The sequence below is a fragment of the Drosophila mojavensis genome, unplaced genomic scaffold (assembly GCF_018153725.1).
Source record: "Drosophila mojavensis isolate 15081-1352.22 unplaced genomic scaffold, ASM1815372v1 contig_136, whole genome shotgun sequence".
NCBI lineage: Eukaryota > Metazoa > Arthropoda > Insecta > Diptera > Drosophilidae > Drosophila > Drosophila mojavensis.
In genome coordinates this window covers 5,287,060-5,298,942 of record NW_025318667.1, presented here as the reverse complement: position 1 = coordinate 5,298,942, position 11,883 = coordinate 5,287,060, and the positions used below count along the sequence as shown (strand labels likewise).

The 11,883-nt window shown below is 40.5% G+C and overlaps 2 protein-coding genes across 2 annotated transcripts; both read left to right on the top strand.

The window, feature by feature from the left end:
* The first annotated feature begins 668 nt into the window (after positions 1 to 668).
* LOC6585985 (protein yellow) lies at positions 669 to 4,177 on the top strand. The gene is made up of 3 exons (XM_002011573.4): positions 669 to 1,092; positions 2,897 to 3,569; positions 3,628 to 4,177. The coding sequence occupies exons 1-3, from the start codon at positions 848 to 850 to the stop codon at positions 4,120 to 4,122; spliced, it is 1,413 nt and encodes a 470-aa protein (XP_002011609.1). The 5' UTR covers positions 669 to 847; the 3' UTR covers positions 4,123 to 4,177.
* Positions 4,178 to 5,466: 1,289 nt separating this feature from the next.
* LOC26527791 (EF-hand calcium-binding domain-containing protein 1) lies at positions 5,467 to 11,398 on the top strand. Its single transcript, XM_044011215.1, has 5 exons — positions 5,467 to 5,525; positions 8,886 to 9,321; positions 10,606 to 10,729; positions 10,793 to 11,152; positions 11,218 to 11,398. Exons 1-5 carry the CDS (start codon positions 5,522 to 5,524, stop codon positions 11,335 to 11,337), a joined length of 1,044 nt encoding a protein of 347 aa, XP_043867150.1. The 5' UTR covers positions 5,467 to 5,521; the 3' UTR covers positions 11,338 to 11,398.
* The last annotated feature ends 485 nt before the right edge of the window (positions 11,399 to 11,883 follow it).

Below are 11,883 nucleotides of genomic sequence, written 5' to 3'. Positions count from 1 at the left end.
CACTTTGCAACACGAATTCGGAAAATTGCAGACTCTAGCTGATATATGTAGCTGCTGAGATGAATGCATTTTTACATACGGACGGAGGGACTGATGGACGTATGAATGAACGAACGGATGGACGGGCGGATGGATGAACGGATAGGCAGACAGGCGGAGGAATGGATGAACGTACGAATGGACACACGGACGGAAGGAAAGGCGGACAAACAGACGGACATATAAGCTAACGGACAGGCGGCCGAACGACAGATGGAATGATTGACGGACGTACGGGCGTACAACCAGATAGAGTGATAGACGGACAGACGGACGTATGAAACAGATATACGCGCGATCGAGTGAGGGGACATCGACTGATCAACAGGCAGACGGACTGAAGGACAAACAGATAAACCGACAAACAGATAGACAGTGCTAGATCGACTCAGCACATCATCCTGATCAAGAATATATATATGCATTATGTAGGGCTGGCCACGCCTTCTTCTGTCCGTTACAAACATTTCGACACAATTATAATACCCCGATTTTCCATTTTCAATAGGTTCAGGGTATAAAAAGCGGGCGCTAATCTAATGACGTAGTGTACATATACATATATCTATATATCTAAATATATGTATGAACATTTATAAGCTGTAAGCTGTAAACTTGGCTTACAGTACTTAATGGCCACAAGACATTCACTTCGTTTCAGTTGTTTTTCGTGCGTGAGCGAGATTGGTTGTTGCTGTTGGAGGCATTGTAGCAGAAAGCGAAAACCGATTCGTACATCTAACTCAACACAAGTACATGCTTATTATGTGCATATAACCAGGCAGCCAACCAGTTTCGCATATAAGCTATGAAATCGAGTTATTTACCAATTATTACTTTGCTTTCGATCGTTGGCCTTCGATACAATTCGATTTGTGTCAATGCTGCAAACGCGGATCAAGCTCGCCCAAGCACACGTTTCAAGCTCCAAAGCCCGCCAGGGGAGCCAGATGCTAAACGAAATAGTAATCTATTTCGAGTAGTCAACGAGTGGAAATATATTGATTTCGAATATCCGACATTTGTCGAAAGACAATTGGCGATCAAAAATGGGTAATAAGCCAGTGGAAAACTGTTATGAAACTTTTGCAATTTGGCCGAGTTCCTCAATAATACATATATGTATTGCTGTGATTGATTGATCAAATTGCTCTTGCGTACACTCCAAAAACAAGTGAACACATTGGATTGCGATCATGGAGCTGTGAAGTCAGTGTATGGGAGATTTGTTGTATTGTGAGATCAGTTTGCGGAAAAACTCCGACTTTGATTATAGATGAGGTAGCTTTAAGTGCAAGTGATCATCATGGACGTAACTAATGCTATTGAATGATGAGAGTGGGGGCCTTGATTGATCTTAGTATAAGGGATTCAGGCAATTATGTCTTGCAGAGGAACGAATTTGATATTCGTTCTTGTTCCAGAGGATTATTCTCAAATGTGGTTGAGTAGGAATAAGCATACGTAGGTGAGATAAACATGAACAAAGAACCCGGCTGACTTCTGTGGGTCTAACCAGTGAGGTTCATTCACGATGGCAAGGATATTAAGAGTTATTGAAGGACATAGTCGAAGATCCTAAGCCACAGATGAAGACGAAATGCTATATCTAAGCAATTGACTACTTCATGATTTTTACGTAGGGCACATACAGAAGGCCGATGAGGAAATAGGAAGGAAAGAGCCAAGACCTCTACTTAGCACATAATGGAAGCTCTACAGGTTGGAGCAAAGTATTTGTTAGCGAGCATTTGGATATATTTTGTAATCACGTAAGCAGACTTCGATCCTTTGTAAGTGGAGAAAAGTAGAGTAGTAGAGTTAGTAAGGTTACTTTAGACCACCCATAGCTCTTTCTACTATACTCTAATCTACTGGGAGAGAGAACTCTGGGTTGTCTGTTTATGCAGTTACCTGACTTACAAAAGGCAGCTACGCAATTACGCAACTTCTAAATTTCTAAGTAGTATGATTCTGTTGTTACTTCAAAGTTCTGAGAGTCAAAGAGAGAGAGAGAAAGTGAGAAAGGGAGAGAGAGAGTGAGATGAAGCGGCAGAGTTACTTAACCTTTGTATTATAAAGTAATAAGTGTTATGTCCATATAACTTTTTGTGTTACGAAATTGTGCGTTATGTTTAACATTAAGTCACTTTATAGCTTCATCTCAGTCTTACGACTAACAAAAATATAATATATGTATTTGAGTATTCATTCTCTAGAATACTATGCTCTTCTATTCTATTGGATTAGTGTGACTGTAACTCCATGCAACTCTTACTTTCTACTTCGATCGATCGATCAGAAGGCTCACAGCTTCCGACTCTAGATGGCTCTTCTTGTCAAATACACTTCGTGAATAGTATACAGTGGTCTATTCTGGAATCAGACGCTTATGCTATATGGGGAATCGATTGTCACTCCAGGGAACAATGCTTTTTATGTGAAACTTTTAAATAATATGAATATTCTTCTTCCTCATATGACCCTAACAGCGATCATATAAAGTTGATGCTCGAACATTTTCTCGAAGATCAAAGATCGCTTCAAAATCTGCTTTCGTTGGATCACTAACCATATACGGTTATTCCTTTCCCTCGTGATGTACAACCATCTATATAATCATGCTTGATACAAATGAAGTCGATAGAATATACATATAGTTAAGAAGATCCATAATTTGGGAGCTATACAAGGTCCTTTAGGAAAGAGGAAGGCTCTCAAATCTACACTAAAAGCTTCAAGTGATATTCTCAGAGTTCAAATTCGCAGTACCTCGTGTTTACAAATCAACGGAATAGAGATACATATATGTATATCTGATATATAAATTTATATTTTTATTTGTTTTCAACTCTAGCGACTTTGTGATAAAAAATAATTTGCCCTTGGGCATTGATGTGTTTAATAATCGGCTGTTTATAACAACGCCGCGCTGGAAGGACGGTGTTCCGGCGAGCTTGGTCACCGTGACCTACCCGACCAAGGAGATAAGTCCGCCGGTCAGGCCCTATCCGTCGTGGCAGGCACACAGCAGCCCCTACAATCCGGACTGCTCCAAGCTGATATCCGTCTATCGCACCGCTGTCGATGTCCAATGCAATCGACTGTGGGCCATCGATTCGGGCATCGTGAATGCAACGGTCAAGCTGAATCAGATCTGTCCACCGAAAATTGTGGCCTTCGATTTGAGCAGCGATGAGATGATTGTGCGCTATCCACTGCCCGAGTCCCAGGTCAAACAGGACTCGCTGCACTCGAATATTGCGGTGGATATACGGAATGGCGATTGCCTGGATGCGCACGTCTTTGTCACGGATGTCTGGAGATTCGGCATCGTTGTCTATAGCTTGGCAAAGAACCGAAGCTGGCGCGTGACCAACTACAATTTCTCGCCCAATCCTGTGGCATCCGATTTCAATGTCTACGGCTTGAACTTTCAGTGGCTGGACGGCGTGTTCGGCATGAGTCTATCGAATGGACCCAGGAGCTCAGATCGAGTGCTCTACTTCCATCCGATGGCCAGCTATAAGGTGCGTAGTTGATATTTCATAGTAGTTGATATTTAATTGATCTGCTTTTCCTTGCCAGGAATTCATGGTGTCGACAGACTTATTGCTGGACGAATCCCTTTGGACTGACGGCACTCTGGACACATCAAAGTTGTTTGTTCCGATCGGCGATCGGGGCTTTAATGGCCAATCCTCCACTTCTGGCATCGCTCGCAACGGAGTTATGTTCTTCACTCAAGTCCATCGCGATAATGTTGGCTGTTGGGACACTAGCAAACCATATACCAGATCCAATCTGGGCATGCTTCTGGACCCTGCAGAAAACTCCACATTGATTCAGTTCCCCAATGATCTAAAGGTTGATCATGAGCCGCGACAAGGCGTTTGGGTTATGAGCAATCGATTGCCCATTTACCTGTACAGTCAGCTCGACTACAGTGATATCAATTTTCGTATCCTAAGAGCCGATGTCGATGGCATCATTGCGTCGACCATATGTAATCCGATGCTCGAATCAGTCACAAAGTCGGAAAAACTAGCCATTGTCTCCATTGAAGAGGGTCAATGCTATTAGCAGATAATAAGTGAAATGAATGGATATCAAAATAAATAACAAACATAACAAACAAAGAAATACAAATGACAAATAATAGGGACCCCCCCCCTAGGGGACCACCCCCTATTCTAGATATAGATCCTATTCTAGATATAAATATTCTAGAATATTTAGAATATATTTAGATAAGTGTGGTTAATAGCCTGTATATCCTCCTTTATTCGCAATGACTTTACTGATTCTTTGAGGCATAAAGGATATTAACTTTCTACACCTTTCCACAGGAATGGTGCTCCATTCCTCCTGAGCATTTTTCAATAATTGGGTGTAATTGAAGCAGGTAGTCTTGGAAATTCGACTTTTCAGGTGTCCCCAAAGGTTCTCAATTGGATTGAGATCTGGAGACTGACTTGGCCACTCATAAGCTTCAATTATATTGTCATGAAACCAATTCTTAACTGGGATCCCAAAAAAAAATACTAAAAAGTAGTAGTAGGGAAAAAAGTAAAAGAAGAAGTTGCGCATAAACACGCATTGGCTAATATATTGACTTCAATCGGATTAGAGTTGTGAGAGACGTCGCAAGCTCCAAACCCCCTGGCGATGTTTTGTCAATAAAAAACAAGTTAACGCTTTGCAGACGAAAGCCACTGACTGCGTAATGCTCGTTCGTGAGCCAAGTGCAAAAATGGGTAATACATAGCTCCAATATGATGTATACCGCAGTGAGGTGCGTGGCTAGAGCTGTGCACACAAAAATAGTAGAACAATTGAGCAAGAGATTGGGACTTTCAAATTTAGTCAAAATGTCAATGGACTTGTTTCGAAAACAATTTGAACTGATTTAGATTGGAATATAAGCACTTTTTTGAACAATCTATAGAGGAGCTTTACGCTGATATCTAGATGTCAACGTCAAGCTACAGAACGTTGGATGAATTAAGGAAGGAAAATACCAAATTAGAATTCTAAAGCTGTTGCAAAGATTGTTTGATACCAATGTTATGATAAAAATCGGAAAAGTCCTTCAAACGAAAATCCTGCTTATACTTAACTTATCTTAACTACTGTCTATCTATCTGCAAACAGAGAGAAGAACGGCAATTGCACCTAATATGCCCATCTTCATGCTGCTGGAGGAGCATGAGAGCCCGAGTGAAAGGCGGCCTACCTTATGGCTAACTGACAATGTGGTTTTGTCAACACATTTCAGCGTTTCGCCTTGGAAACTTGAGTTTGTTGATTGCCTCAAGAAGTTTTTTCCTTCTCCCAAGGCTTTTGTTCTTGCTGCTGTTGTTGTTGTTGTTGTTGTTGTATTCTGAGTATTTTGACTATAGGTTCGCGTCTCAAGGAACTCGAGGAATTCGCAAGTTTTTTAACAAGCAGCAGCAGCAACAGCAGCAGGACACCAACTGCGATGGGTAACGTAAACTTTAGAGTTCTATTTAAAACAAAAAATAAATAAATCAAAATAAAAGCGAAGGAAACTCTAATTAAGTGTGACAGTGCAAAAAAGTTTTGAAAATAAACAGAAACTTTGCCCAAAGTGCATTTTGTGAGGTTATGTATAGATGTATATACACATATATATCAGGGCTTTATCATATAGACGCAACGCACTTTGGATTCAGCTTATTGTGCTCCCATGCAAGGACACGATGTGGCAAGTGCGGGCAATGAAGTTCCCGTAATCGCAGGACCATTACGAAAGGGTTGCCCCCAACTCGCAAGTTGATAGATAATAAAGTGCTTACACATATATGCTTCTGTGTGCGTGGCTCTCTCTATGTGTGTGTGTGTGTGTGTGTTAGAGATGAGCGCGTGTCGAACCGTAAGTAGGTCCCACACACGATTACTATGCAAATCTCATGCGTTTCGATTTGAATTCGATTTGTTATTTACATATTAGTTCGACTAACTTTTGGTTTGATTCCAGTTGGCGTTACATTGGGGTTCCATTGGGGTTCAATTGGGATTCAATTAGGGTTCAATTCGGGCTCACATTCACGTCTCGGGTCGAGCCTTATAAAGCTCTTAGTTTGTGTATCGTCAGCAATAAATAGAATCAGATTTCGAGTTTATTTCGATTTTCACTTGTTTCTCAATTTAGGAATAGCTTCCGTTCGACTCTGCATTAACTTTTGAATCGTAAATGGGTTCGGCTGAGGTATTGGACTGAGTTCAGTCTTTCATGTACTAATTAGGTTCAATAATGCTCTTATTCCATTTTTGTTTCGGGCTTTATTTGATGTTCATTAGATTTTGAATTTGTGCTTGGTTTCAATTCGGTTCGATTCATGCGGTTAGGATTGATTTTTTCCTGTTGATCTAAGGCTAAGTTTTCGATTCACGTTTCGTTTTTAAGCTGTATCTAAACAAATCCGAATCTATGTATATCTCAGTAGGGCTTCAAATAGTCAAAATCATGCCTTTATGATCTCAGGTTCTAATCTATTCAAGCATCGTTTTGGTTCAGGCTCACTTTATAATTAAGATCTTTAAACGATATGATGGAAGACATTTTAAAATTTGGATACGAAGTTCTATGACTTAGCTCTAGTAATATTCGTTTCAAGCTTTGTTTCGGTTTATGATTCGTGTAAAGGCTTCAATATTCGACTCTAGTTTTACATTGGATTTACGTTTTGAAATTTAATTCGTTTTCATTCAAGTAAAAGTTCAGTTTTATCTTGGAGCTTAGACTTGGTTTTAGGGAATCTATTTTTTCAAGTTTGATATATGGCAAGAACTGGTTCTCATTGTTCGTGTCACGCGCCAAAAACACGACACTTCACCAGCTCTAGAGCTCTAGAGTAGTTGCAGTACATAGAAGTATATATGTATATACACATATATATGTATATGCGCCTTTGGGTCTATGTACATTCAGTTGGCTTTCGGCTTGCCCCATTTTGTTTGATTGTTGTTTGGGGCAACGGCGAAATGCAGAAATTACGTGGGAATTACGTGCTAGGCTGACGGCATGTCAACTGCCCCATGCTACACTGCGACTCGCCCCGCCCCGCCCACTTGGCCCATTTCGTTGCATACTTTTATGGGCCTTCGAAGATATGCACATTCATTGATATATAAGTATGTACAGCTTGATAGATATATATCTCTCTGCATATATATGTATATGTATATGTATATGTATTTGTATTTGTATGTCTCTCTATAGACTTGTTTTCGCAATTGTACGTAGCACTAATAAAATTAATGTACCCAACAAAGCGACATGAAAAACAAACACCAAACGAAAAGAAGTTAATAGCAATTGGGCACTGAGTAAGGGGTCGAGCCAGGGGTCGACTGAGGCAGCACGTTACGCTTCAAATAGACATCTACTTTATAAACACTAAGCTGTGTGTGTGTGTATGTGTCTTTAATAGACAACTAGCTATCTGGGCCGTGCATTTGCCGTCTTCCATGTGCAAACAAACTGCATTCGCAATGGGTTAAGTTAGTTGGGGCAAAAAGGCTGTATCGACTACACTGAGAGAAGTATTTGTCAGCTAGATAATAAAAGTAAATCATTGGCATCTATAATATTTGTTCGCAAACTGCTTATTTATTCCACTGAACTCTTCATCTTCAAGCCTAGTTTCCTCTAGATATACTCAAGTAAATGTTCGCCTAATATATTATTGGGGTTTTTTCATTCATTCATTCTATAGAATTCAAGAGTTTTACATATATATATCAATAAAAAGTCGTTTAGTTCCTTTGGAGGTTTCGGAAAATCGGGTGTTATTATTTCACATACATATATTGATCAAGTGTATGGATAAATATATATATAAAAGCAGAAACACCCGATACACTTTTTAGAAGCTTGACAAATTGGTTACAAAACAATATTTCTAATATTGACCAAAGAAAATGCATTTATCTACGCCTACTCAAGGCATAGCAAGTCACAATATATTCTACGATGCTTAGAAATGAGATTCAATTGGCGTTACAATTATACATTGTACAGCCGTTAAACTAGCATGACAAACTTGAATACTAGACTCCCTTTTGACCTGTATAACAGATAGATTCATATAGATGTGATAATTATCGAAAGATATGATAGATAGATAGATGTCCAGATACAGATAAGAGATAGATCCATATCAATAGCCAGACATATATCAATGTATCCATATCATCATCATATGATATATAATAAATCGTATAAAATATTTTAAAGGAGCAATTTTTCTTAATTTTGTTAGATCTTTCATCTAATTTGAGACAATATTAAAATAAATATATATATATATATATATATATATATGTATATTAATTAGAATTTATAGATATATCCGCATTTTGGAGATTACAAATCACTTTATCTCATTTAGGAAGTTCTTCAATCATTTATATTTCTCTGATTTTCATCCATATACTAGGCATTTTGTCGCAGTGTATATTGTATTGTAGTGGATTTATGAGCGATATGCGAACATCAAATATTTTTATACAGTTTTGGTGGCAATTTGTATGCATATTGGCATTTTCTTAGGCGCTGCCCAACTCCAATCGAATAATTGAAAGGGAGCAAGCAGGAGGATTGCATTTAGGGCTTAGGGTGTTTCTATCTCTGCGTGTCGATGGCGTCGACTGTCAAGAATTGATTTGACTTTGACACATGAAACACAAACAGCAACAAAAGAAAACACTCCCACACACAAGCAGAGAGAGAGAGCGAGAGTGTGTGTGTGTGAGAGAGAGAGAGAATGAGTTCGGTGTGCGCCCTAATGACATGTGCTAGCAAATATGTTGTTTGGCAGGTAAGGCGGGTGCCGCGAAGGGTCGCTCCCCAACACCGACACCCAAGAATGGAACCGGAGCTGGGGTAACAAATGGCACGCAGCCAACAAATGCAGCGGCGCCAGCAGCAGCAACAGCAGGAGCTGGAGCAGGAGCAGGAGCAGGAGCTGGAGCAGCAACAACAACAGCGACGGCAGCAGCAGCAGCAGCAACTGGAGCAGGAGGTGGGTCAGGTGGTGGGGCCTGCAGATCCACGCTACATGCGAACAAAACGATTCTGAAAACAGTTTCGGTATTCCTCGCCAGCGGCAAACGAAACTCGAACAACCAGTCGAAGGCCGCAGCGGCTGCCCTGCAGAACAAACGGCTACAGCGACAGCGTAAAATGGACGAGCTGAGCGGCAAAATCAATCCCAAGCTTTTGGACAGTCTGCGCAAGAAGACACGATTTACCAAGTGAGTAGTCGCGCCTGGGCAGCTACAGCTGGGATGCTGCTAGGCAAAGAGAGAACCGAATATTGATGGAAGCATCCAGGAAGTAGCTAGAGAGGGAGATATACTGCTGAGAAGAGGGTTAGTAAGTGAGACCTACAGCTCTTGTAGTTCAAGATCTCGATCTGAATAGCATTGGCTGTGCTTATAGTGAGGCCAACAGGTAAAGTAGTTCGAGGTTTAGTGGACACATCCTATGCGGAACGTCCGAGATCTAGGGAGTGTTTCCAGAACTTTCTGAGACAGAAATACGTGAGAGAAGAATAAGACCTGAGATCTTGAGTGGGCTTACAAAACTATCTTAAGCAGGGATCTGAGTATTGTTTCCAAAACTATCTCAAGCAGGGATTTGTGGGAGAAGAACAATAAGATCTCAGATCTAGAAAAAAATGTCTCTAGAACTATCTCAAGTAGGGATATGTAAAGGAAGAGTCCGCCTAAGTCCCTAGATCTAGGGAGTGTTTACAGAACTATCAGCTGGGATATGAGGGGGAAGAATAATAAGACCTTAGATCTACAGTGTGTTTACAGAACTATCTCAAGCAGAAATATGTGAAGTACTAAGTCCCGAAATCTAGGAAGTGTTTCTAGAATGATCTCATGCAGGGATATTTAAGAAAGAGTACTAAGATCCTGATTTGATAGAAGTAAAATTTAAAGAAATTTAAGTAAAATCTAGTGTCTACAGTAGCTTACAGCTCATAGGACCCATCGGACTTCCATCAATCATCTTACTAAAGAGAGTTGCTTCAGCATCTTGTATGAAAAGCGTAAAGAAAATGCAGATATGGCACTTTGCAACAGACTTTGTTGATCCGTTGAGAGAATTTTTACTAAATTTTAACAAAGTTATCCAAGTCCAGAGAGAAAGAGACCTAAGAACTTGAAGCCCCTTGATCTAGCTGGCACCAGATAGAGAATGCAATCTAATCAAGAATCGCTCACCTCCAAGGTAAACGAAATTGTTTGAAACTGTTCAAGTAAATAGATTAGAATGTTAAATATAGCTGCAGCACAGGCGGAGACTTTATAAGCTAACAGTCATAAAACGGAGAGGGTTTGCTTCGAAAGTGCGTAACGGACCTTAGACCCTGAGACCCTGCAGAATGACTGGAAATAGAATAGGTACAAGTTGGACATCTAAGGACTAGCACCTGCTTAGACTTCTCAACAAATATAGATCAATCCATAATAGACGCGAAATTATGTTCCCATCAAATCATAAATATTTCTTCACATTCTCCACAGGGACGAGTTGGATGCGCTGTGTCGGATCTATCGCAAGTTGGTATCGAACTGTCAATATGCGGCCAAGACCCTCGCCTCGAGCTCCTCTAGCGCAGCCATAGCCAAGCCGCACGCAGCTGTCGAGGTGGGCTAGCCATTCATAGAGCTACTGGCCTTGGCAATCCTAATTTGAACTCTTTGACCACAGGGCATTGATCGCATCGTATTCCGTGAGCTGTTGCACAGCACCTTCGACATAGTCACCGAGGAGATACTGATGGAGCGCATCTTCTGTAGCTGGGACAAGGCCCATGAGGGTTTGCCGCTGCGACTCGAAGGCTGGCTCATTGGACTTTCGACCTTTCTGCGCGGCACTCCGGCGGAACGGGCGGCCTTTTGCTTTCGAGTTTACGACTTGAATACGGATGGCTTTATAACCAAGGATGAAATGTTTACGCTGCTGCGCAACTGTTTGATCAAACAGCCGCAAGACGAGGATCCCGACGAGGGTGTCAAAGATCTAGTGGAAATTGTGCTTAAGAAGTTTGATGTGGATAAGGATGGCAAGGTAAGTAAAGGATCTTAATCAAGGTTCATGATGTTATTGCTTAGCTAATTCTTCTCTTTCAACAGGTCTCTCTAGATGACTTCATGGCCACAGTTACGGCTGAGCCGTTGCTCATCGAGGCCTTCGGACAGTGTCTGCCCACCGACAGCGCCGTCGTCTCTTTCTTTTCCACACTTCAGGTCTAGACACCATACATACATATATATACCTATCTTGTTTGAAAAAATAAAATCGTTGAGACATTTATTTTTGTGTATATGTATTTGTAATTGAAAGTGAATCGAACTAATTTTCGACAAAGCGAATGGTAGATTAACTTCTAAACTTGATCTTGAGCTCGAAAACGATCAGTCATGCTGAATATGAAATAATTGGCGAAGTCTAAATCGATATCTACCGCACAAATGGCGATTAAAATAGAGTCCGGTAGTTAATCTATAACCAATTGAACAGTGCCCGTCATAAGATTAGATACGGCGATAAAAAGGTAAGTCTATGACGCTTAATGCTTGGTATAAGTATTAATTAGTCAAACAAGCTATAATCAATCATTCAGTCAATCTATCAATTGGTCAGTCTGTCACTAATCAATCAAGCAATAAATCAGTCTGGTCTGTCAGTTAATCAATCAATCAGTAATTTACTTATCAATCAAGCATTCTCTTAGCTAATCAATTTACCAGTCCATTAGTCAATCAATCAAGCATTTTAGCAGTCGACTGACATTCAGT